Source organism: Pezoporus flaviventris, unplaced genomic scaffold (assembly GCF_033815535.1).
Source record: "Pezoporus flaviventris isolate CSIRO_AGI_PZ_B2104156 unplaced genomic scaffold, CSIRO_AGI_Pfla_v1 ptg000036l, whole genome shotgun sequence".
NCBI lineage: Eukaryota > Metazoa > Chordata > Aves > Psittaciformes > Psittacidae > Pezoporus > Pezoporus flaviventris.
Window position 1 is genome coordinate 9530648 of NW_026892584.1, and position 26873 is coordinate 9557520.

The following is a 26873-nucleotide window of genomic DNA, read 5'->3' on the forward strand; positions in this document are numbered from 1 at the left end:
AGGACTGCCACAATTCCATTTAATGAATTATTTGTTCATCGTTTTGTAGTTCTGTCTAAATAGAACTCTAAAAATATCTTTATATGACAGCATAGCTGAATTTGTAAGATCCCAGCAGTCTCAGGACACCTACCGCTATTACATCACTGAGCAATCAAGCTAAAGTTAAGCTGTGAAAAATGCAACACTTCTTAGCATGTTACACTGACTCAGTAATATAAAAAGGTTATCTTAGAAAATATATTGGAAAATAACTGTGTTTTTAAGGAAATATTGATAATCAAGAAGAGAAACAAATTATGCTTTCTAGTTTTAATCTGCTTTTTCCCCACAAAACCTACCAAACATATCTAAACCATCAACAATTCAATAATAAAAATTTTCTCATTGCACAGACTAACCATATGAATCCATGACAGGTTTGAGGTCCTTGTACTGAGTAATAACACTGGTTGTCTCCTGTATAGTTAGGTCTCTATACTTGTACTGGAAAACAAAACACAGAATCACTTTAGATTAAATTTTCAGTGTAATTTATTTTCTTTTATTTTACCCAACAGACTGGACTTATGAGAGTTTACATTGACATATGGACATACCTTTCCCCTCTTCTTTTGGAATACGAATTTATTTTTCCACATTACTTAACTGAACACTGCCTATGTAACTTACTGAACTTTAACAAGGTGTCAAGGTGCTTTTAGTCTTAAATAATGATTCATACATCAAGCGATTGGGGGAAAGCATTTTCATTCACATTCTACCGCAACCAGCAGTATTAAGAGATGTATGTGGATCTAAAAAAAAAATAAAATAAATCCCTGCACCTCCAAACAAATACAGTGGTGTTTCCAATATTCCTGATACACAGATGTCTAGGATCTGAACTGCATAGGTATCTTCCATAGAACTTTGCAGAGCATCACAGTGTTTATCAGTCATTGATCAGTATTTTATCAACTAGAGAGCAGACATTTCAAGGCACGATATTATCTGTCATAATACTGGTTTCACTCCTTCCCTTTAATCAGGAGCAGGGAGTAACTCATAGCACAGAAGTTCAGTAAACCAGACACACTACTACAGAATTTAACAACCTCAGAACTATAATCCACAGACAATAAAGGGCATGCTCCTGGCCAGCAGAGAGCTGGTTCACCAAGCAGTGCAGCTCTTTAACCTTATGGCCATTCTTCCTGGTAACCACCACTAAAAAGAAAAGCAGAAATATAGTCTCTTGACAGTGGTTTTATTGTGATGAAGTTAAAAAAAAATAAAAAATTTACAATCTTTAGATGTCTTAAGGAACACTGACAGCATCCTTTCATTCAACCATGGTAGGAAGACAAAGAGTCCACATGGTGATACATCCCATGCCCAAAGCACACAGATGTTAACATCTGCACAAGAGTCTCAAGTCACTGTATTCAAGGAATAGATAAAACAGTGTCTCCCTGCTCAGCCGACATACTGAGAGTCTGGTGAGTGGTGGCTGTTAGGGCTGATACAACACAGATTTAATTATCTGAGGTGCTTTTAAAAATTAGGTCAAACACCTCAAAATTAAAAGCTTAATATTCTTAAAACTATGAAAGTAGAGATAAGCTTGTAAGATCCCAGCTACCGCCACAAGCAAAATCAAGTGCTACATCAGCTATTAATTTCAGTACTTTGATCCAAATAACCATAGAAGACTGAAGTTCTGTATATTAAAATGACATATGAAGACATTTTTCCTAATAAGAATGATGGCTTTTCTAATTTTGTTTTTATTATTTAAAGCACAAAGGATACTATTTTGTGCTTATTTCTCTTTTCCATTCTAAAGAGTACTACAGTATATAATAAGACAATCTTTTTCATGTGTTCATATAGTAAGTAGTCGTGCATTTCCAAGACGTGTCAAAATCTCTTTGGAAAATAAAAGATCTCAGTGATCTCTACAAAGGTAACTAAACCCAATTAATTTAAATTCTTAATTTCTAAATTTTTTATCCTCCTCCATTCTCAGATGGCAAAGTATCCTCCTCATTTTACATGTCAGGAACAGATCACAGAGTGATGAAGCTTATCAGGACCAAACAGCAAATAAATACCTGAAGTTGAATTTAAACGCTAATGTTCACCCAAACTAGGGCTTAAGTCTTTTGTTATCTCACACACTGCAATATTTAATATTGGAAATATCAGTAAGCTGCTATAGAACAGAAAATGTAACTATTACTGAAAAACAGAGAAACAGTAATTTCATTTTTCTTCAGCTATTACATACACTGTATTTTGGACGTGCCTAGAGAAAGTCAGATGGAGGTATAAAACGGGCAAGCATTGGGAAAAGAGGACATGGGACTATCTTCAATCCTGTTTCTTCTGCGCATGGCAGTAATTCATTTAGGGAAGTCAGGTATATACAACTATACTGACAATGTCATTTGCTGATACCAAGTTAGTATTTAGCACTCATTTTCAAACTGATGAAAAAATCTGTTTATGATTCCATGGAGGTGAAAGACCACTTAATACAGCTTCTTCAGATTTGATCAGATCCTCATCTATGTATTTCATTTTAAAGTTGTGCAAATGTGATAATTAACTGTTGTTAAAAGAATTCCTCCAACCAAAACCATAACTCCCCATAGATATTCAGCCATAGGGATTTTCATTTCAGGCTGCTGGCCATAGCCCTGTTTTCACCTGAAGCTTGACACATCACTGCTTGGCTCTGTATGAATCAGTGACTAATGATTTACCTTTCAAGAAATTTTCTTGGTTCTTTAAACAAGGACGACAAAAAAGCCCATCTTCATCCTTGTCAGTGAAGTTGAACTTGCCTTCCACCTACACTTGAGCAGTGAACACACATGGTGCCCTATAGCCCTACAGCCACACTGTAGTTCTGATCCACTTCACTGTATGACAGCCCCAGCTAGGCAAACGGTTTCTACTTAGCTTTTACTGGTAACATCCTAACCCAGAACTAAAGTTTCACAGGACTACAAGTAACAGTATATCCGAGATTTCGGTGCACCATACTTCCCTTTACAAACTAACTCAATTTACAGTTTCCAGGCGGCTGCACACAACCATTTTACACTGCTCGGTCCGGCCGCCGATGCGACTACCCCGGAGCTCCTCGCAGTCTCGCGAGTGTCCGTAACTACCCGTGCTGAGGAGAATGGTTAAAGAGACCCGACCGCTCCCGAGGCCAGCGCAGAGGCCGCAGGAGACACGAGGCCATCACCGAACACCGCGGACGGCCCGCATCAGGCCGCGGACAAGACCCTTCTCCCCTCCGCCCAGCCCCCGGGCTGAGGCTGCCGCCGGCTCGACCCAGCGGCCACCCCGCCCGACGGACCCGGGCAGGGGGGGGGGGGAGGAGACGCCTGCAGCCACCGAACCGAGCATGTGGGGCTGGTAGGGGGCTCTCCGTGCCCGCGGAAGCGCCATTACCTTGGCGAGCATTTTCTTGAGCTGGCTCTCGGAGACCGCCATGGCGGCCGGTCCCTCCTCCACCCAGCCTCCGCTCCCGGTGGTGGTGCCGCCGCCGCCGCCGCCGCCGCCACACACCCCACCGGCCCGGCCCGGCCCAGCCTAGCCGCCCTCTACATAAAAACAGGAAGCGCCCAAGAACCTGCTTCCGGCAGCGACCCCACTTCCGCCCGGCCGTGACGACAGTTCTGCGACGGGTCAGAGGGTGGCGGGCGCCAGCGGCGGGAGGTACCGGCACCTGAGGGTCAGTCGGGGTACCGAAAACAGTGCACGGAACAGGGGTCTGAAGGGCGGTTTATTGTAAAAAAGTGTTTCTGGGAATTCATTCCATGCGAGAAGGGAAAGTGCTGGGGCCCTTCGGTTGCTTTTCAATATAAACACGACTAACAAGCCAGGACAGAAGCATCGAGCTAAAAAACATACCTGAAACAGTTTAGAGCTTTTTATGATGAAAAGTAGTAATAAAACGCCCCCAAATAAACAAAACACCCTGACTATTCACATGAGAATAAATGGTCAGCATATTAAAAACATCTCAAAGAACAACATAAGCACATTATTTTATGCTGTTTTTTTTTCTGAAGAGATTAAAAAACAGCCCCCAGAGTCCAGCTGTTGTATTGGAATATATAATATAGCAGCAAAGTTGGCCAGCTGTATCCATCACTAATTTTGTCATATCAGTGCCCACCACAAAGAGGAAATTTGAGTATTCAATGAAAAAAAGAAATCTGAATTATTTAAGGGTTCTTTTTATATTTTTATCTTAATTCAGAAATCAGTATAACTCAGAATTCTGTGTAAGGCTGGCTTTCTGTGAGACACAACTGGAAGGCACTAAGGAATAGATTTTGCACTGACACAGATACTGCGTGAGCTTAGAAAGCTTCATCAGTATTGAACCAGTCAGCCCTCAAGACACAGATGTGGAATGAAGTTTCTACACTGCCCACAGCAGAAGCGGAGCTCACATGCCTCCTCTGCCTGCAGTGTAGTGCTGAGGTATGGTTAGGATGAATATAGTATTTTACCAGTGCAGCAAATCAAGAGGTTAGAGCCCAATAAACCTTTCATCTGAAAAACATGTGCTCTTTGATATACCTAAAAATCCACATCCTGCTTTTTCACTTCATACTTGGTTTCCCCTGAGTTGCAGGTTCTCTTCCCATCTCAAGCAGTTGTATTCTCCTTGGGCTGATGTAAAGCCTACTGACATCAGCTGGCTTGGGATGAAGGCCTGAGCTCACAGATACTTCTGCATTACTTAACTGCCAGAATTTTAATCTTTATTTGAAGTCCACCCCCTGTTCCTCCTGCTCAGGAAGAGCACCTGTTCCAGTGCTACACAGGGTGTGTTGTACGTACCAAGAACTGCAGACACTTTAGTGCTCTGAACTTCCTCCCAAAATAACAGCAAACAAATCATGATCACAAAATTTCAGACATCATTAAACAGAAATTCATATCCAATATTTCAGGTTTGAAGGGTATTGTTAATGTCATGCTTTTACCTTTTTATCCCTTAGTAGCAAGCAGGAGTCCACATAAGAGCAATAGGCATGGAAGATTGAGCTATCAAACTGCATCTCTGAGTGTCCTGAAGACCTGGAGTATGACCATGTTCTAAATGTGCCCGTAGTGAAGCACTTAAATACCAGGAGGAAGAGTTCTGGTGGGATCTGCTCTCTGGAGTTTCTGCAGAGCTGGGTAAGCCCCACTCCTAGGATGTCTCCTAATGAGGTGCAAACAGCTAAGAATAACCTAAGAACCAGGCTATAATCAGCAACAAAAAACCACAGGCAGAAGTCACCTGAATTTAGGTAAAACATTTTTCCACATTACCCTCCTCATTTTGGCTACCAAAAGTGCACTTTTCAAATAAGCAATTACTGTGCAGTATTAAATAATTTAAATCAAAAGTGAGAAAGCATTTTTTGACAGTAAAAAAACACCTTGTTCTACATAGAAATCCCTATATACCAAGCAACTCTTTCCATCTAGCTAATCTTTGACTTCTGCAAGCAGACACTGTGGCTTCCCTTGCACTTGCTTACAGTTTCAGTTGCTGCTGAAGGTCATTAATTGATCCTGCAGTGCTCTGCAGTTTCTCTTGCACTAGTGGATCTTCTTCTAGTTTGACCATTTCAATCATCCCATTGGTTCCAAGAACACATGGCAGACTTAAGAATACTTCACTGTTTATATTGCAGCATCCCTGAAACAACATGCAAAGTACACTGTCAAACAGTTACTTAGTTTCAGCTTTGCCTGAAGCATGGAACTACATCGAATAAATTGATTTTACTTATGCAAGGATATTCCATCATGTGGCATGTTTTTATATAGGTCACGTGAGTTATTTTAAATCCTGTGCAATAGGCTACTGAATAGAAACTGTAAAATATTATTGTACAGATAAAAAAAAAATCTTGAACCATGCTACATTTGGAGGAGTTTCATAATACAGGTAAAGCAGACCTCTATATTGCAGGCAAAGTTTATCCTACAAAAACCTGTTTAACCAGTTTGTTAGGTAGAAGAAGCAGGGATGCTTGCTAGGACAGTATCACTAGTTCTTTCAGGACTTCACAGATGAAATTTAAAAATGCAGCCAGAGAACGCTGTCCAGGGAACGTTTTTCAGTTATTGATCCCATATGCATTCTGTGAGAACCTTCACTGAACTTATATCCCTGTAATTCAAGTTTACACTGCAAATTTTGTTTCTTCTTAGGATCTGTGTGGGAAATTTTACATTCTGTACTTACTCTGCAGTTTAAGAGACTTGTTACTCCTCTGTATTTGCATTTATAATTCGTAAATTAATAATTCATAAATTATTAAAAACACTACTTGAAAGCATAATGATGAAATTAGGTATATCTCTGTACTCAATGCAATAAGCAGCCTGCTCAATTTCCCTGCACCGGGACCTGCAAATCACCCTTGTGAAGCCTGTAAATAGAAGTGACAAGTACATGTTTCTACATGGGATTTACTTTCCTTACATGAAATGACTTCATGCTTTAATGAAGCCTCTCAGGATAAACTTAAAATTATAGACAGAACTTTGTTTGAAGATAAATGTAGCTTCATGATCTTCTCAATATAAAGTATCAGTGAGTAAAAAACCAGCCACTTCAAAGCTGGTCAAATAAAATATTGGCAGAAAATGCATTTTATACTTTCATAAAAGATACTGAGCTCTTCTGGCCCCTGGACAAGTCTACATTCAATACTGAGCGCACTGGGAGACTGCAACACACACATTTCTCTTCATTTACCTAATCCAGCTATTCTGGGAGAGCTGGTCAGCAACTTTGAATATTTCCCCACTGGAGTCTTGTATCTTTTGGAGAATAATCCACTTTTTATATTGGTTTCAGATTAACACAATAATTGACTTTTGTTCATTTTTGGACTGGAATTTGAAAACTGTTGTTGGAAGAAAGTAACAGCAGTAGTGCTACTTCAGAACACCTCTTTAAGTGAGATGTCTGTGCTGCTAAAATTAATAGTCATATCCAGTATAAATAATAAAATTTTAGTGCCAACCAAAAGATATAACACATTTACCTTTGCCAGAGTTGATACAGAATGAACCTTTCTTTTATCTTTCAGTATACTGTCAGTCAAATCAGCAACCGAGAGCCCAACAGACCAAGATCTCTGACCTTTTCCCTTTAGAACTTCCATAGCTCTATATAAATCAGGAAAAGGAGAAAAACATGATGCTTAGATTTTAATTGTTCCTATCTGGTTTATGTGTAAAATTCAATAGACAGATTAAGGCACCATATCAAGTAAAGTGTACTATAAAAACATGATTTCTGGTTTGGAAAACAACAGAAGAGAATGAAGAATTACTTTAAAACCCCACACATGATTGATCTGGCAGCTCTCATATTTTTAGTGTATATTCTACAAAGCTTGTCTTGTCCTTAGATCATCACAGGTACAACATTATTAAGAATTTCAGAAAAAGAGTGGCCTTATACACATATCTGAAAGTGAGTAACACCCAGACCTACAAATTCCTGTAGACTCAATATGTGAACATTTTAGGGGAAACTTCCTCCTCTTCATAAAGAGCTGAGGAAAAAGCCTCTGCAAACACCAAGTGCCTAAATGCGAAGAATTGAGATTGTAATGGTGTTACCTGTTAGCCACTGTTTCCCTTGAGCTATGAGCAGCCATTCCTTCTGCTTGAGCTGCAGCTAAATTACAACTGGTCCACGCTGGTACTAAATAGAAACAATATTTAAATGCACATCTAAGCGGTGACTAAAATAGGTACCAGGTAAGGTGAGAATAAAAAAAAAATAATCATACTAGTAATAAATTCAAGCTTTCCACACTGTCCTTCTTGCACAACAACCCAAATATAGCTAACAACCTTCTAAGGCTCCCAGGGCTGCTGAAATAAACTCCATAGCAGCACCTGGCCAGAGACTTGCTTAAAAGATGAAGTAATATGTAATAATTCCTACATGAGCAGCAACCTACCATGTATTATACTACATGTCCTTCTTTTCTCAGTACCTCTAACCTGTATTGTTTTACCAAATAAAAAGCATTTGAGGTTGTATTATCTTCTTTTTTTTAACTATGACGAGTGTCAAATACTTTTGCTACCACTCCAGGTGCACAGTCTTGGGCACACACCAAAACTGCATTATTTGGAACCATTATTATGAATATCTACCACCCTGCTTATGACCGCCTGCATTGCTTTTCTCAGTTATTCATTTATTACTCAATTACTTAAGCACTGCCAGGACATTATATAAAGTATCACTTTACCTTTGTCTTCCCCTTGTTCACCAATGATCCAAGCATCTTTTGCCAATACCTGCGCTTTCAAAAGGTTTGCCAGTATATTCTGAAATCTCTCAGTATCTAGGTTAGCACCTACTCCAATAACTCTGGTTTTGGGAAACCCACTCAGCTTCCATGATACATATGTCATTACTTCAACTGTATGTGAAAAAGAAAAATAGGTTGACAATGAAAGACCACTCAAAATTCAACACAACTGTGAACTATGACTCACAATTCCCCAAAACTCAGGACCAAATTTACTTTAGAAAAGGTGTGAGCATGTAAGGACATATCAGTAGTTTATTTCAACCTAAACCACCAAGTCAGGTGGGGAAGAGGTGAACAAAATTCACAGCCTAAATAAAGCTTAAAGAACAGTCCAATGGAACTTCAGAATGAGTCATCACACTTCCTTTACCAAAAATCTCACATGCTTCTAAATTTAATTCAGACAGTATTTAATTTCTTTACATTTGGCATCTCTTTTCCATCTTCACAGATTTAAATGATAGGAAGGGCAAGAAGCACTTGAGATATAGAGAAGGGCTGTCTTCAGTGTGTTTACAGGACAGAGATGCTCACATTTATTTTAGGTAGCATTTTTGCTTTGCCTTAGTTCACAGTGTCACTGGTGCAACAGATTTAAACTTTCCACGAAAACATAGATGTGATATTTACTATCAACACTGTATTATGGACATCAGTATTCTGTGTGTGTGATCATGTATGGCATGTAACATACATGCATTTATCCTTACTACACAGGAGAAACATATACGTAAAACTCACAACTGACAAGAAAACACCCAATGGATGCTAATCTTGTAGATACACTCATGTTGAAACTAGGCACAGAAACACACAGAAATACATACCTTTTACTCAAAGTACACTATTTTCTTTTATCTTGGTAACAGTAAAGAAAAAAACCCTCAGAGTCCTGCTCAAAGGTGAAAATGAAAACATCTTTCAGAGTAGCAAGAATTTTTGACTGCTGGGTGTATTCAGCAGCAACATTTTTAAATGGCCAAAAGAAAAAGCCAGCTGAGGGATAGAACATTAGGTGAAGTACCAATATACCTGGATGAGAAGCAACAAGGAGAACAGTGTTCTGACTGTAGTGTGATATTGCTGGAATAATTCCTCTGAACAAATCCACATTGCTTTGTATGACATCAAGATAAGTTTGAGCATTACCCAGAGAATTAACTGTAAGTACCACAACTTTTGAATCAGCCGAAGCAGAAAAATCTGAAAATATAAAGAAAATAGGTTTTTAAAATTTATGTAATTCTACCAAGTTTTGGAGGCAAAAGAGAGAGGTATCCTGAAGGCTAAACTGCAGCATCCAGCTTAGTTAGGTCTTCTTCATGTCCTGTTTGCCCCCATATCCTTCAATGTGGAATTTTGGGTGCTTCCACAGCACCTGTAAAACACAGATTTCCTGCAGAACTACTTTCCCATGTCATAGCTGGCAAACAAAGATAGCAGACTGCAATTTGTCGAGGGCTACAGAACAGAGACCAGAAAACATCTATACAGGGTTGACAGATATGGTTTTCCAAGTATTGGCAAGAAAAGAAAAAAAAACCAACCCAACAACAAAATTACCCATGAAAAATCATCCATGAAAAGTCTCCATTTTTATACCAATTTTTAAATAAGGGGAAAGCCTTAGTGTATCTGAGGTTTCTATATTTATTTTTTTTTAATTTTATAGCTTAAGCAAGGACATGTAGACAATCATAAAAACTGTTCCAAAAGTCTATTTAAGTAAAATGCATGTATTTATTAGCTCAAGAAAAGACACAACCATATTTGTTGAAGAAATTCTTAAGTCAAAACTGCCTTTGTTACAGATTATCTTAACTTTTACTGAATCTTTTTATATTTTGTGTTTGTTTGTGAAACAGTTAGCTATAGGAACATCTTGATTTAGGTTAGCCTTATGTTAGCATGGGTTGCTGTTCTGCTTGAAATCGGATGCTGCATTGCTTGAAATCCCTATTCTCTCTAACATGTTAGGCTTAGTCCTTATACTCTCTAGACCATAACCAGAGCACCTAGGGTCTATTGTATACAGGATGAGTTATCTGAAACTTGGCAACAAAACTTACTTTTAAGGTGTCCTGAAGTAAACTGCCTTTATTATAATACTAAAAAACACACCCACAGATTAAGAACACCCTTGCCCAGGTGAAGACCCTTCCTCCATGCAAGCATAGTAACAGAAGAGAATGACACAGCAGATTATTATAATTGTAATGGTGAAATCGGCATTGGGTGTGCTTGATTTGTGGAAATCCCACCAAGCGCTGCAATAAAGAAGTGCCTGCTTCTTAATGCTACATTGGTAATTAAGGAGTTTTAGTCTCCCAACTTTCAGCAACACCTTGAGGGGGTAACTGAATATCTAAGTACCACATAGGTGATCAGCTTGGGCACAGTAACAATGTAATTTGACTGTCACACCACTTCTGAAACCACCTGAAGCTAAAGCAGAGGCCTACTGCACTGGAAACATATTGGAAGCATACTAAGCAGGATATAATTAATATCACTTTGCCCCAAGACTAGATGTAAGCATACTAAAATAACAGGTGACTGTTTAAGCATTTTGTAGTATTTTAACACTACTAACAGCACAGCTAGCAACAAGCTTTTTCTACCCAAATGTAAATATATAATAGGTAATTACAAAGGCGCAGAGATTTGTGGTACAGTTACACAAGCAGGGTTCAGGAAAAAAATGTGCTAGCAGTAAAACCTGCAAAACAGATGAAAGAATGTAGAGCAGGCAATGACAGGTGTGGAATAAGCAGCTAAGATGCTTGGTGAAACCAGAACAAGTCCCTGTCTCCAAAATAAGAAAAAGCACATCAGAAGCACAGGGGAAAAAAAAAATAAATTCATCTTGCAGAGGGCACAAGGACATAAAACCACAACACACAAGTGAGGAAGAATGGTGAAGTTGCTCAATTCAGTTCCAGCTTTCCCTGTGGAAGAGCTTTTGAGCCACAGCACCTCAACCTCTGTTACTAAGACCATCTAAGACTAGCCACCACCACTAGTTATGGAGACATGGTATTGACTTGAGTTGTACACTCACAGCTGAGGACAAGATTGTTAAGAACTAATTGTTTGAATATGCAATGATGGTGATTAAGAACTATTGGCCATGTACATGCTTAATGACCATCAATCTAGCAAAGTAGCACTTTGAAATTTACCTTTACTTACTAGCCTTAAAAACACTGCTCTCACAGCTACCTCTGATTGCTCAGCACACACATACTTGCATACCCCTTCCTTCCCTCTCTCTACTTATGGCTCTGAAGAAATGCCATCCAGAGGGACCTCGACACACTTGTGAGGTGGGCTGATGCCAACCTTATGAAGTTTAACCATAACAAGTGCAAGGTCCTACACCTGGGTTGGAGCAATCCCAGGCACAGCTACAGGTTGGGCAGGGAAGAGATTCAGAGCAGCCCTGCGGAGAAAGACTTGGGGGTGTTGGTTGATGAGAAAATGAAGATGAGCCAGCAGTGTGCACTTGCAGCCCAGAAAGCCAACCATATCCTGGGCTGCATCAAAAGGAGTGTGACCAGCAGGTCGAAGGGGGTGACCCTGCCCCTTTACTCTGCTCTTGTGAAACCTCAGGTGGAGTATTGTGTGCAGTTCTGGTGTCCTCAACATAAAAAAGACATGGAACTGTTGGAACAAGTCCAGAGGAGGGCCATGAGGATGATCAGGGGACTGGAGCACCTCCCGTATGAAGATAGGCTGAGGAAGTTGGGGCTGTTCAGCCTGGAGAAGAGAAGGCTGCGTGGAGACCTCATAGCAGCCTTCCAGTATCTGAAGGGGGCCTATAGGGATGCTGGGGAGGGACTCTTCATTAGGGACTGTAGTGACAGCACAAGGGGTAACGGGTTAAAACTGAACCAGGGGAAGTTTAGATTGGATATAAGGAGGAAATTCTTTCCTGTTAGGGTGGTGAGGCACTGGAATAGGTTGCCCAGGGAGGTTGTGAATGCTCCATCCCTGGCAGTGTTCAAGACCAGGTTGGACGAGGCCTTGGGTGATATGGTTTAGTGTGAGGTGTCCCTGCCCATGGCAGGGGGGTTGGAACTAGATGACCTTAAGGTCCTTTCCAACCCTAACTATTCTATGATTCTATGATTCTAAGTAATAGCTTGGCTTCTCTATTTGTCTGCACGAGTCCAATTTCAGTATTAGCGTCTTACCTTGGAAGTACAGACTCACATACCTCTACCTCTATAAACAGAATGAAAAAAGCCTGAAATAAAAGTGATGCAAGCTTTGCTGAGCCTTCTCTTAACAATTCTACCCTGAAAAGGAGAAGAAAAGTAAGAAGCTATGGAAAAAGCACATCCTAAGTTTAAAAAGATGGCCTATACGCCAGAATCTCTGTATCTCCCCAGGTGTCCTGCTCTCATTAAAATGAGCACAACCACACACAGTACATATTTGTTCCCATTACAGAAACAACATCTAATACCTTTGCTGATCTCCACGTTTGGCAAAGCAAAGATGTCCAAGTCCATGGTTCCTCCTTTTGCTGCACCTTCAGAAAGATCCAAAAGAACCACCTTGTTTGCACTACCCTGTATTAATAAAAGTAATGCAGATGAACAATAAACAAAATTTTGTTCTTATAGGGGTAAGGAACATAACCCTGTGTTGCTCCAATTCCAGTGTTTGTTGTACTGTGTATATAATAAACAAAACTGCTGATCAAAATTACTGCCAAATCACAAAAGAAACAATTCAGTTTAGTGAGTTTAATTGCAAAATAACTTATTATGAAACAAACAAAAACCTCACAAAACCATCTATGGGAAGTTCTAAATGTTGGTGTTACTGATGTCTCTGAGCATACAGCCACAATGAAGTGCAGACCATCTAGAGACTATCCTTTTCCAGGGGACTGGAAGATCCTGATGGTAAGAGGCTACTACTTAGGCAAGTAATTTTTACTTTAAGTAAAAATTTTCAAAATATGTGAATTCAATATTCAACCTTTTGTATTTAAAAGGTGACTGAGAAAACGGGGCAGAAACCAACACTTCTGTGTGTCCCTGAGTTAACTGATGAGGCAAATGAGAGAAGCAGTCACATGGCTTACAAGTTATTGAAACTGCTGAGTTATTTCTATGAGTCAGACACTAAGAACTAAACTGAAACCTGTCTATTAATTAGGGCTGTTGCTATTTATAATAATTACATACCTTTGCTGCAACTGCTAGCACACATGCAATGCCAAGTTCTCCAGCTCCAACAATAGTAATTTTGTTAATACATCCTTCATTTTTGCCTCCACCAATTTTACTCTTTGATTTCAAGTCAGTTTCTCCTACAATTAAAAGAAAACCACAGACTTTAGTACTGGTCTACACTGTATCAATACAAGCATTGCTGCTTCTTAAAGGATCATAGTTGTGCCAGAGTTAAACCAAATTACATAAACTTTTTCAAAATAGTGGTCAAGTGTGACCACAGAAAATTAATCACAACTTGCAAGGTGTAAAACACAAATGTTCCTCTCTGGATAAGAATGTTTTTTTTCACCAAGTAGAAAATACGAGCATAACAACACCAAGAAGCTAGGCACTAAGACCATACAAACAATACTCCCTTTGCTACTGTTACAGGTGTGAATATATACCACAGTCATAACATTTGTAAAAAATCTCATATTTTGAAAAGACATGTGTCGTCGTTTAAGCCCAGCTGTAAATCAGAACCATGCAGTCTCTCTCTTACTCCTCCCCATCCCTCCGGAAGCAGGAGCAGGGGGGAAGGGGGGGAGTGAGAGAGACTGGAATTTGATGGAAAATGGAATTTGATTAAAATACAATGATCTGAGATTCTTTAGCCAATGTTACTGGTAACACAACAATTCTGAGTATAAGGCAGAGAGATTTGTAACAGAAACATTGATTGCCTAGCAATGTGAATTGTGTGGACATGCATGTGTGCTCACAAGCATGTGTGTGTATACAATTATCAGAAGAAATAGCAGGAAAGGGTTTAAGGGGAAAGTTTGCACTAGGTGCCACAGATCACCATCATGATTTCACTAAAAGAAGGAAGAAGAAAACACTGAACTAAAGAAAATGTGTCAGGATGAAAAACAACAGGACTAGACCCATAAAATACCCATATAAAGAAAACACGAGAACTGTGAAAATCTGGAATTTTGCCCAAGACTTACAATGGGTGAGATAAAGTAATGAGGCAAAAATGCCAAATGGCATCCACTCCTGAAGGGTATAAAAGTCAAGTCCAAAATCAACTTGTCACCACTGAACAAGAAGAACCCAAGAGACATGATATGGACTCAACAGCCAGCACTCCTTGTCCTTAGTGTTGCACACCAGTGACTGTGGTCAGACGGGTCTCAGGGCTTATGACTGTGGATGTGAGAGTATGAGTGAATGAGATCTGAGAGAATGAATGATTATGATTTGGTAAAATCAACTTGTTTATAATAAAATCACATTTCTCTTACACAAGATCTCATATTGAGTTTTGCTGCAGTAATTTCCAGGAAATGAGTAGTACCAAGTCTACAGAATTTTTCAGTAAGCTTAAATGCAAAATGAGCTGCTTACTCAAATGAAGAGAATCTGAGCTCTCTGTTCAAAAATAAGCACTTTTGATTATACAAAGAAAATACCAAGCACTATGGACATGCAAACACTAAAACCTCAGATATTAAAATTGCGTAGGAATCTTGGTGATATCAACTAATAACAATACACAAAGCATACACTGTGTAAGAACATTACTAACAAATATATGAAAACATCCGCACCTTCAGTAATCTTTGCAATGTAGGAGAGAAGTTCCGATTGCCTAGCTGCATCAGAAGATGACAGTGAATACAAAGGGAGCTCTTCCTCAAATTTTGCAATCATTTCCCTGATTAATCCAATGACAGTTGATTTAGGCTGAAATATAGCAATACAGAAGACAAAACAGTTGAGTAGCTATTCCGTGGAGTGGTAGCAGCTGTAACCAGCAGGAGTTCATAAAGATCCTAACTATACAAAATTTATTCAAATTATAAATCTTGACACCCTTAACACATAAACACTTAAGGGAAAAAAAGCACTACTCTACAAGAAGGTAATTTCCAAACAGGAGTATAGATTAAAAGGAATTTAACAAAAAGGAATTATAAAATTTAAATTATTAGTGCAACTAGTTTTTGAAAGCACCCACGAACATATGGAAGCCCTTGATATAGCCACATCCAATATTATAAATGGGACAAATCATAGCTCCAGGCAGGATCGTTCAGTCTTCTCAGACAAGCTTAGCTGTCTGGAGCTTTGACAATTCAATCCTCTTTTGGGCAAATCACACAGTAGAAATCAGTAAAAGTTTCCATTCTATAACAATAATGTGAAATATGTCCCATCCATTTCAGAAAACTAGCATTCATTAAACAATTTTTACTGGCCTGGCATGGCAGTCACATTTATGTAAGTTATTTAATACAGAGCATAAAATCATTTAGGAACGGCACTGGCTTTTGAATCTCTATGCTAACATTTCAGAGTTCTGCTGAGACATACACAAAAGACAGAAACTTCCACTGAACTTTCTTGAGGGTCACTCAACTGACGTAATATTATTACTTACTATTCATAGAAACAGAGGCTTACATTGCTTTGTAATAAAGTCAGTCCTCTTTTCCTCAGCTTAAAATAATTTTCCTTACAATCACTTTAAATTTCTTTACAATTGCTTTAGACTGTCTGAAAGAGAGCATAATATTCTGCTTCTCTTTGCAGAATCATTACATAATTAAGGTTATCAAAAAAAATACAGAAAACAAAAAGCCCTGAACCCTACCTACTCTTCCCCATTGATCTCCATAAGATACTGTTCATTATTTCCAAGTACTTCCCCCTCCCCTGTCAGCCACTCCACCTCTTACATGGCTCCAGTTTTGCAGGTAGGGCAAATAAATCCTGCCATGAGCATCAACATGCTTTCCTACTGAAATGCCCATGTTCACAGTTGGCTTCAAGAAGCAAATGGGGGGAGCAAAGGGATGAGAATCCAGAATCCACAGACAAATAGGTATGTTATAAGAATTACCTGTTAAACACAAAATAAAAGCCATTACTAGCTTCTGCATTGAGAAGAGGCACTAAAAACCAGGCATGTGTGCATGTGATTCACAGTTCGTAATAACAAAATGAAAAAGCCTGATGGATCACTTTCCAGATTCACACTGGAAAGTGTTTGTTACTCTGGCTAGTTAATAGGAACAGACTTGTCTGGATCAACTTAATGTGCTACTATTGTGTGTTTCTTAATATAAGGCTTCATAGTTGTTTTGCTTCCCAGAGTATTGTATCAGCCTATTCTATCTATCTAACGTGTCTCCTTTTCTGGGCAAAGAAATCTCTTACAGCTACTCATTTTGTACTTATTTTAGGACTCAACAACTGGTGCAAAGAGGCATCTACCAAGAACTTTATCTCAGACTTCAAAGGCTTTAAGTTAAAAAATAAAGAATTACCTACTAGCTATTTTTGGATACTGCCTGTACAAGCATAGGGTTTGTAGGGTTCATGCAATCTTCATTAGAACCAAAAAGTTTGCCTAAACAGTCTCAAAGGACATGATTTTTTTTAATAGTTAGTTGACTCATTTAATTAATAGTGCCTTATTTCAGCATCTGTGTGTGCATGAAGGCACTTGCAGTAGAAGTGGCTTCTGCCAATTCATCCAAAATCCTTTACAGCCATTTTTAATGAAGCTGCACAGTGTATTGTTAAGAGGCAGTACCCAACATACTTTATATTTAGGTTCATAACTTGTAAAGAGATTATATTTGATTTATCTTACCATATTTCACTGGAACAGTACCACTAAAATTCAGAAGGTCCTTCTGTGATCCATCCTTGAAGGCTGAAAATAAAAATGCTATTTTAAAAAATAGTAATAATGGTACAACTAAGCACATCATCAGTTTGATGTCTGAACATCCTTGTCCTGGGTAATTCTGGTGACTTTCACTCAGGCTGAGGGATTCTGAAAGTTATGCCTGATAAGCTAAAGACATCAAAATGCTTTCAGTACAATCATGAGATAAGGGAAAAATGCTGTTACATAGAAAGAATTTGAAAGAATATCAATCTTCTATAATTACTGACAAGTTAAAATAAAATTAAATTTAGTGAATGAGTTGCTTCATTTTTTTACTTGTATGCATTCTTGGGAGAACTTTCAAAAAGGGTCACATGGTGTAAGAAATTTTACTGCAAGTCAAAATAAAGACTGGAACACAATGAAAGGTATTAACACTATTTAGATTCTATTATACACGGCCTAAATTTATGGCAACTAAGAATCTCCATAATTAGTTCAAAGTAACCGTATCACTTCTTACTGTATGCGTTCATGGAGAATGTGAAGTTTGGGTACGCCTTATTAACATTCTTCAGTTCTTCTATGGTCAGGTCTCTGAACTTGTACTGGGAAGGGAGAGAAAAAAATGCTGAACTTCAAAAGCTTCTTTCATTACCAGAGATACGGGAAAGGAACCAAGAGAAGGTAGAAATACAAGAAGGGGAAGGTAACAATTACTTGCAGATTATAAATAGTTTTGGTGTGAAATAAATTTTAAAAAATATATATATAAAAAAAAAAGAAATAGATTTAAAGGTAGCACAAGTCTGCCGGTGCTACAGTAGAGCTCAAATTCTGAGCATCACTCCTTATATAGCATTTCTTCCCCTTTACAGATGTATGAGCAGAAGCCTAATAAATTCAGTCTCCTCTGCAGTCAATAATTAAAAACAATATAAAAATATAAACCTGTTAGAAAAAAGACGCCACCTTATTACTGACACAGTTACTAGTTTCATAAGGTCTATTTCCACAGACATATTAAGTGTAAGTCATTAGCCTATGGGAATTTTTTTACATGTTTAAACTGTCCTTGAGAGCTGAGAAAATTCCAACAAAATAACACATCTCTCTTTCCTGCCTGCAGAAAACCTGCCTACAGATTAACTGAAGTACCAGTGCTTGAAATGTGATCTTAAAAGTAATTATCAGCACTCATGAATCACTCCTACTTTATTTAGCCTGTCCCCAGCCAGTCCAATACCTGAACTTCCACGAGATTTTGCATCCTCCCACATCTGAAAGGTATGAAGAATGTTTTCTAGGTTAGGGCATTTACTTCTCGATTAAGGAAGTCCGGAGATGCCCTGTAGCCCTTGCCTAAGCAAACACAACTGCAGCCTGAGAGTGGCTTAAAGATCTGCCCACTGCACTGCAATGCTTGTCACAAAGTAGCAGCTAAAATCTTTAACCTCTGCAGTAAGGCACCCCACCAGAAGCCGCAGCAATACCACAGGATGGCATGATTATTTTCTGCTTCTTGGAAGAAAACACAAAGCTGCTGAAAAGAAGCACCTTTTAGTTAGCTTCTCCCTGTTCAGTCTTATGGGGTACTGCGAAGTCAAGCAGTAAAAAGAAATAACCAAAAGTGCCTAAGTTAGGAAAGTCTATGCAATTTAAATTTAATACATTTAGGTCAATACAGCTGGTTGTGAAATCAAAGCCATCTTTCCCCCAGCTGACCCCCTTTTTTATTTGTAATGTAAAATGAGACATTCCTATTAAATATTTAGTTCTTTTCTAAGGATGAGAAGACTTCTAAGGTGAGTCAGATACTGACCTTTCTCACTTTGCATCTAAAATTTTTTAAATACACATACCTCAGTTTCTCACATTGAAATTAAAACATCTTTACCTCAGATGGATGCTGTGAAAATTAATCTGTATTTATAAATCGTGAAGATATTAACACAGGGATTGTCACCCTCCCCCCCCCCCCCCCCAGTAAATTAATAACTTCCTATAGAGTGAAGTTTCAGTCGCATGCAGCACATCACACGTTACTGTGTCCTGAACCACAGGAATAAAATTATACACAGTAGAAATTTAAACAGCTGCAGTAAGTGAATGTAAATCACAGAACCAATGAATGATTTGGGTCGGAAGGGATCTGAAAGCTCATCCAGTTCCAACCCCCTGCCATGGCCACGGACACCTTCCACTAGACCAGGCTGCTCCAAGCCCTGCCTTGAGCACTGCCAGGGATTGCGAAGCCACAGCTTGTCTGGGCAACCTGTGCCATGGCCTCACCACTTCGCCTCACCACCCTCACAGGGAAGAACTTCTTCCTAAAATCTAATCTAAATATATCCTCCTTCAATTTTAAGTCATTACCCCTTGTCCTATGCGCCCTTGTAAAAAGATCCTCTCCAGATTTCTTGTAGGCGCCCTTTAGGGGGGTGCACTGGCAACTGCTCCAAGGTCTCCCCGGAGCCTTCCCTTCTCCAGGCTGAACAGCTCCATCTCTCCCTGTACCCTGAGCGGGACTGAAGCCTTCTACATGCGATGACCACGAAACTAAAGACGACACGGCTGCTGATGACCCCCCTCCGCTCTGCCCGTCCCTCCCAGCGCCTCATTTTCCGACTCGCGGGAAGTGTCACTGACGGCGTGCCGCCAAGCATAGCATTTCCCACGCCCGCGTCGCACACCCCGGCCCCTCCTGCTTCAGGCGAGACGCCATCTTCCGCACACCCCCTCCTCCCCCTTGCCGCGCCGCCTCAACGGCCGCCGGGGCTCGCGCGCCCCCTCCCCGCCCGGGCACGCGCACCTTGGCCAGCTGCTTCCGCAGCGCCTCCTCCGAGAACGCCATGGCGGCGGCGGCGGCGGCTGCCCGAGCCCGGCTCCCAGCAGCCCTTGCGCGGGACGCTCGCGCCCGCGGCCCTCCCCTGCCTGCTCTAGGTGAGCAGCGGGGGAAAGACGCGGAAAGTCCTTCCTTAGGAACTCATACAGATTCTTCAAGGAAAATAAATAAATAAAGAAAATAAGTAAATAAAAATCTGGAATTAACTTCTTTCCCTACGTTAATCTACCTCGTGGTTTTTTTTTTTAAGCCCCCCTTTAAGCCTAACACACAGTAAAAATTGCCTTCTGGCCAGGGGGCTGTGCAAGTCCGATGACCACTTCAGCGGAAAACACAATGGGTTCAGCTGTGTAAATGGAGATAAATGCCAGCCCTAGCCCCACAGCCTACCGGAAAACTGACATAACAGAACAGACTGAGACCTTGTGGGTCAGGGTTATCAAAGAGTTGCAATCAACGATCAATGTTGATCTCTGACTGCTTGAGCAAGTCCAGAGGAAAGCCATGAAGATCAGAGGACTGGAGCACCTCCCCTCTGCCACAATAAGTTGCTGTCGTTCAGCAGACTTACAATGATTTGCACAAGATCCTCTGTGAGGATCTTTCCGGCCCTTTGAGCTTTCCCAATGAATCAGCATCAGATTATTTTTACATATTGCTCAAGCAGACATGATGCTCTTAATATCAGAAGCTGATGTATCATGCGGAGAGATACTTTAGTTTCCAGCTGCTCACGTTCAGTGCAACTAAGTTGCAGGAAAGAGATACTAAAAACCAACTTAGCTTAAAGAAGGAGCACTGACCTCACCTTTTCCAGCTATAGGATGCTAGGACTATTACATATTGGGTTTTCTTTCACTTGACAATCCCAGCTAGGTGAATTCACAACAGTGCCTTGTATTCAGGGCTGTGAAAGCTCATTCAGAAGTAGAAACCATAGCCTGGCATTTTGAAGGACAGTGTCTGCTGGCTGCAGGAACAGTGGGAGTGCTGGAAATAGCCTGGTGACACTCAGCTCCTAGCAAATGACAGCTGGGGCTTTGTGAATCCCAGGGCAAGGGGGAAAGGGTTATGAGACCTCTTGAATGAGTGAGACATGGGGTATAATGCCAGACTTACCACTGACTGAATAGGAAATACAGTGAAGAGCACCTTTCCTCTTTCCTGGTGGTCTCACTTTGCTTGGTCCTATCATTCCTAGACCTTTTTTGTGAAGGAGCTGTTGACCTCCAGGAGAGTGTTTGCGGGGCAGCATACATGAAACACCAGCAGCACCCTGGCCCTACTCTGCACTGTATATGTGAGGCCAGCAGCATCCGAAGTCCTGTGTCCCTAACTCCACCAGCTCAGAGGAGCCCTTAACCTGAAGAAGGGAGGGAGAGAGTTTGTCTTGGGGACTGTCAGCAGTACAACCTCACACACTGTGTTCTCTGGGGTGGTGGTTGCTGTGTAGAGACCATCTGTAAACAGGGGAAAGTATTCTGAGCGACTTCAGTTTTGTGGTAGGAGGAACAGGAAATTAAAGCTTTACTTGGACCCCAAGAACTCTGGTCTGAGATACAAGCCATGACAGCAGCCTTCACCATGCCTCCTACAGACTCTGCAGCCTAATGAATTTTCAAGGACTGAAGCATAGTGAATGCTATGACTCGTTACAGAATGATCTACACAAACACTTATCTAAACCCTTCTAAGAGACAATTTTAACATAATTTTTGTTTCACAGAGATCCTAGCACAGACTAATGTTTGACAACACATCAGTTCTTTTAAATTTTTTAATCTTAAGCATTTAGAATTTTAATTTCTCCCCATTTTACAGTAAAAATAACTGGGAAAGTCTGATAGATATTTATTAATAGGTTATTGGTAGGTTAGGTGCTTGAAAACACTTTTAAAAATCTTTATGTGCATACATAACCAAAATAATCATAGAAACCAGAACAGTAACAACATACCCTTGGTAGTTTTACACCACTATCATCTCAAGAATGAGAATGCTAATACCTTTTCGGTGCAAGGCTGAGAGGTCACCCTTAACTAAGCCCACACCCAAACTACAGAGCCACATTTCTTAGTATTCATTGTTCAAACTCTTCTGTACCTGTGCCCTCTGGCTCAAAATCTTCTCTGAATGTCATTTGCAATAAATAATTCCATATTAAATTAACAGATCTTAATGCCAACTAATCTCTAGAGAATTAAATATATTGCTATCAGGCTAATACTCTGGCTACACAGCTGCCTTCCCATGCCATATACCACCCTGTACTGGTCCTCCAGTAGTTCCTCTCCCCCACATTACTTGATCTCTAGCTTTTGTTACTAAAGTTATCTTTAATATCTCTGAAGCTGTATCTCTTATTCCCTCCCCCAGCACCTCCCAGGTATTAACCAAGGAGGAAGCCAGTAGTACAACAGTTATTTCTGAAGCTATTTTCTGCTGGTTGTTTACTTCACCTGTGTATGTTTACTCACTTCAATCAGCCAAAGCAGGACAAGGCAAGCCAGAAGCACTCAGGATAGTGCTGAAGTTGAACATGGCTAGATAGAGAGATACCAATAGCTCTATGAGCAGTGAGGATGTTCTGGTAAGTACAGTCTTAAACACACCTTGCCTTACACCATCTACACCAAGAAAGACAGTAATGAGATGTCCTTTACTGGACATACTAAATTTTAATCTGTGATTAAAAGATTCATTCTTTTATTCTATTTGTCTATTGGCCATAGTTCTGACTAACATATCTTTGATTCAATGTGAATTCTGGGTTTTATAATTTCTAGTCGTAAAAATATGAAGCTTAGCTTAGCTTTCAGGATGTTGTGAATCCTGATGACTATGCCAGTTTCTTGCAGAATGAGTGGTTTAGGTCACTTAAAGAATCACTGTTGAATGTATCAGCAAAAATGATTTTGATACGAATGTGTAGAAGTGAGACTTAACAGAGTCAAATTAGAATCAATTTCGAATGATTTACACAGAGACCAAAGAAACAAAAGTGTAAGGGAGACCCTTCCGTTGAGTCATGAGGTTCAGAGTAGACCTCCCTGCTTTCTGAACTCATGGAGCTTAGGTGCAGCTAGGTCTAATCTTAGTCTCAGCCTTGGACAACAGTTTATGTCTAAAGGAATTGACTACATGGATTTAATCAGCATTAATTTAGCATGCTGTCAAGCAACTTACTGAGGACCTGCTGCTAGTAAGGGGTCTCTGCCTTGAGTAGGAAAGATATTCCAGTCTCAGTAAGAAATTTGCAACCTTGAGCTCAAGGAGAGATCACTACCATACAGCCAAGCTGCCTAGCACAGGGAGAGCTCCAAGAAGGCTGCCATGCCGTGCGATAAAGCGGTTGGCTTGTAGTCAAATTGCATACAATGGGAAAGGTATGCATGAGACCCTCTGTAGCCACAGCTTTCTTTTTTCCTTGATAAATGAGCCTTGGAAATACTAACCACTATTCTTGTGTTAATCGTATAATCAGTGTTTCAAGCTTGTACACATCACAGTGATGCTCACTGGGTCACTCTGCCCCAGTTGTGGGTTTCTTAGAGGAGTTCTTGGCCCAGCTATGGTTCAGGCCTTTACCTCCAATAGAGCCTGCACCAAACTACTGCTGGTTTGTTTAAGGGTGTTGAGAGTCCATCCATTTACAAGGATCAAGTCATGTATTATCAAACACTGTCTTTGCTCTAGAAAAGCTTTCACGTGCCTATCAGCACTTTCAACACAAACTGGTAAAGCCAGTTCAACTGGCAATGCTGTGTTCTTCCAAACGAGGTCATAGCATTTTGTATGTTTTTACCAAACAAGCTAGAGAAAATTCTCCAAGTGGGAATTTGTCAAGCAATACACTCACCTCATATTTTATTATAACTCTGCTCTCCATAAAAGCTCACCCTATGTATTGAAAAATATAGCATTATGCCAGGAGTATTGGTCCTCTCAGATGTTTTCTTTGAGACATGGTAGAAAAGATGGCTTAATTATACAGAAAATAGGCTGCAGTTTCTCAGGTGCTAAGGGAGAAGGTAAAATAAAATGACCATCTCATGGAACATGGAGCAAGTTCTACAGTGTGGCTTTTAAGTTTTATTCAGTTCCACATAAAACAGCATCATTTTTACTGTCTTAAACTTCCATACTCTAAATACTAGTCTCATTCTTCTGCCTACTGTGGGCACCCTCTATCTGTAGGTAGGTGAGCTTAGAGCAAAGCCAAGGGAAAAAGGTCCTAAATAACCTGAAACTATGATTTAGGAAGCATTTCAAAGAATTGTTTCCAGTGGAGAAAATAATACAATATTATAATTTGTCCAAATCAAGTAGTGAGTAATGGAATGAAAATTACAATTTGAACATACAAATATTAAATGCAATGGGCAAAATTTGCACTTCTGAAATATGCTTGAGTGATTGTCACAGATGCTGACGTTTGAGCAATAAATGAAGACTAACTGCAAAACAAATGGCAGGAGCCAGTTTCCTCACAAACCCCAAACTGGCTTCAGGTTTGGAAATATCACAAAAACATTATTAATGTCAGTGTTTACCTTTGTTCTGAACAACCATTATGTCACCTGCATGTGTGAACTATACCATGACCATTTTATACATTATAACTATCAATTCAAAAGCACCAACCAGTCAAAGCTGGATATAAACCAGCAGTTTTGATGTACATCAGACCTCATTGCCAACTGCATACAGCAGCAAATACTCTCCCACAAAACAGATGCTGAAACCTGCAGGAAAAATTAACTCACACACCGCTCACAAACAAGGCTCCCCTTAGCCCTGGGCCCCATCACAGACTAAACACTGCCATCACCACATTCTTTTTGTATGCGTAGCTAGCAAACAAGCCAGGTTAATAAAGGCTTTGCTGGTTCACTCATTTGGGGTGGGGGAAGAGGGTTGTTAACAGCAGCACATCACTCTGCATGAACTCTGAAGAGTCACCTTACATGACCGAGCTGCCTGCCCACCCATCAGTTACGGTCACATTTGACACCACTGTAGAGGTCTCAAAAATAGACTTCTGGCACATTCCTTAGAAATCAAGACCCAGGTAAAGTGGATTGTGTCACATTAGTGCCTATCCTGTGCAAAACCAATGATAAGCAGAGTACTTTATCAACTGCAGAGCAGCAGGCCAATTGACAGATGCAATGCTCTAACATGTACACCACTTCTTTGCCTGGACACATCTCATGGCATACTGGATGTGTTGAGCAACCACAGAGCATTTGTGCAACACGACAGCTGGAAGAAGCCGACAGGAAGAAGTTATTGTGATAGGCAGGTGAGGACAAATCTGCATCAAACATAATATATCCTTAGCTGTATCATTCAAGGAAGCTACTTACCTCTCATGAGGGAGCCCACAAAAGAGATTAAATAAACAGGCATTCAAAAACCTCCTTTTGCACTCATAGTTATTGAGTGCACTATATAAACCTTGAACACTACACAGCATTTTTTAAGTCAGAATCAAGCCCATTCCTTTAACAAGGGAAAAACAAAACAAAATTATGGAAGCTCTCAATTCTCTTTAAGTTGTCAATTGCCATCAGCTCTCACACAGACAATATGAGAGGAGACGACATTGGATACTTGCCTTTCCTCAGCTGAGGAACACTGAGAAACTGGAGAGAATCTGCATTCAGCATGCAAAAAGCAAAAAAAAAAAAAATTATAATTTTTCCAGGAAAAAGGATATAGGCAAAACCCAAGACTCCCATGAAGGTCCCCAAAGCAAATTAAACATGATTTGTGAAAACAAAACTGTTCATCCATTGCGGACAGGGAAGTCAGGACTAAACTACTGACATGTTATATTACTTCAGGAATCTCTTCCGTCTCCGATTTCACTCCACAAGTATGTGGGGCACAGTATGTCAGGCTTTTTGGATCCATAGGTGCATGGAAAAATGAAACGCTTCCATATTCTTTTCAAGTGGTAAGAAAAGGCAATCTATGGGATGGCTAACCAGCAGTTCTGCCCTGTGGAACTAAAAATGTGATTTCAAATAAATTACAACAAGAAGTTGCTCTCAAATAACAGAAACCTGTATTTCACCTCCTCACCTTCCCCCCAAACCTGCGTAAAATTTACTGATTCCTAGAGAAGTACAGCTTTAATGGCTGGATTCAAGTAACAGTGTAGAATCACCCTTTACCTGAACAGAATATATTTGCTTTGAAATAATGAGTGATAATGACTGCCTACAGCTATTTAAGATACATTAAAAATGAAGGGAATTTCATACCAGGCATTTCTAAAGAAGGCGAGACTTCATGCCTTCAAAACAAGGTAGTCACAGGACACTGACTAAATGCTGATTTGCAACATAACTTAAAAGTAGTGTTTTGGTTTTTTTTGTTTTGTTTTTTTTTTTTAAAATCACAAGAGAGTGCAAGTGTTGCTGCTTCAAAGGAACCACAGATGGGCTCTCTTTGATGTGCATTCATTTATCTATTCGGAAGTGGGTCACAGCACTAACTAATCAGAACAGTCAGTGGTATTTACCTCCACCCACTGAAGCAGTAAACTGTTCCATAGAAGGTTCAGAATCTTTACACAGGAATAAGAGAATCTGAGGAGGACACTCCTTGGTGAAGCTACAGGATGAAACACCACACCCCAATGGAAAAGATTACAGGCAATTGGTACACTTGTGTTTTAGAATGCTAATACACACATATACCTCCAAATATATATTGTGTCACAAGCCTGAACTGCAGGAGATGTCAATGATTTTCAGATCTTTTCTGAATGCTTAAGTGACTCCATTAATTTTTCATAC

At 40.0% G+C, this 26873-nt stretch overlaps 2 protein-coding genes across 5 annotated transcripts in view; both read right to left on the reverse strand.

Moving 5' to 3' along the window:
* The window catches only part of TSG101 (tumor susceptibility 101), an 18818-nt gene extending 15263 nt beyond the window's left edge, over positions 1–3555 (reverse strand). The window contains exons 1-2 of the mRNA XM_061463038.1: positions 3451–3555; positions 402–486 (exon numbers count right to left, since the gene is read on the reverse strand). Coding sequence (XP_061319022.1) covers positions 402–486; positions 3451–3492 — 127 coding nt within the window. The 5' untranslated portion in view covers positions 3493–3555. The remainder of the gene's footprint in view (positions 1–401; positions 487–3450) is intronic.
* UEVLD (UEV and lactate/malate dehyrogenase domains) lies at positions 406–26873 on the reverse strand. 4 transcript variants are annotated; one of them, XM_061463036.1, is made up of 13 exons: positions 26775–26873; positions 17743–17827; positions 17199–17261; positions 16279–16442; positions 15148–15283; positions 13559–13683; positions 12829–12934; positions 9390–9560; positions 8292–8465; positions 7648–7732; positions 7065–7188; positions 5544–5704; positions 406–486 (listed from the first exon to the last, which is right to left on the reverse strand). In XM_061463036.1, exons 2-13 carry the CDS (start codon positions 17753–17755, stop codon positions 468–470), a joined length of 1341 nt encoding a protein of 446 aa, XP_061319020.1. In that variant the 5' UTR covers positions 17756–17827; positions 26775–26873; the 3' UTR covers positions 406–467. The 4 variants fall into 4 exon arrangements, with proteins under 4 accessions (XP_061319020.1, XP_061319018.1, XP_061319019.1 ...); XM_061463034.1 differs by lacking the exon at positions 26775–26873 and adding an exon at positions 20032–20134; XM_061463035.1 differs by lacking the exon at positions 26775–26873 and adding an exon at positions 19117–19176.

Bases quoted from the DNA above. Each gene is read 5' to 3' on its own strand.
- UEVLD (XM_061463034.1), bottom strand. From the start codon at position 20,073: ATGGCGTTCTCGGAGGAGGCGCTGCGGAAGCAGCTGGCCAAG. The intron at 13,684-15,147 runs GTGCGGATGTTT...TTTTAATTGTAG, and splicing joins CATTGCAAAGATTACTGAAG to GAGAAACTGACTTGAAATCA. The intron at 9,561-12,828 runs GTATTAGATGTT...TTATATTTTCAG, and splicing joins AAACGTGGAGATCAGCAAAG to ATTTTTCTGCTTCGGCTGAT.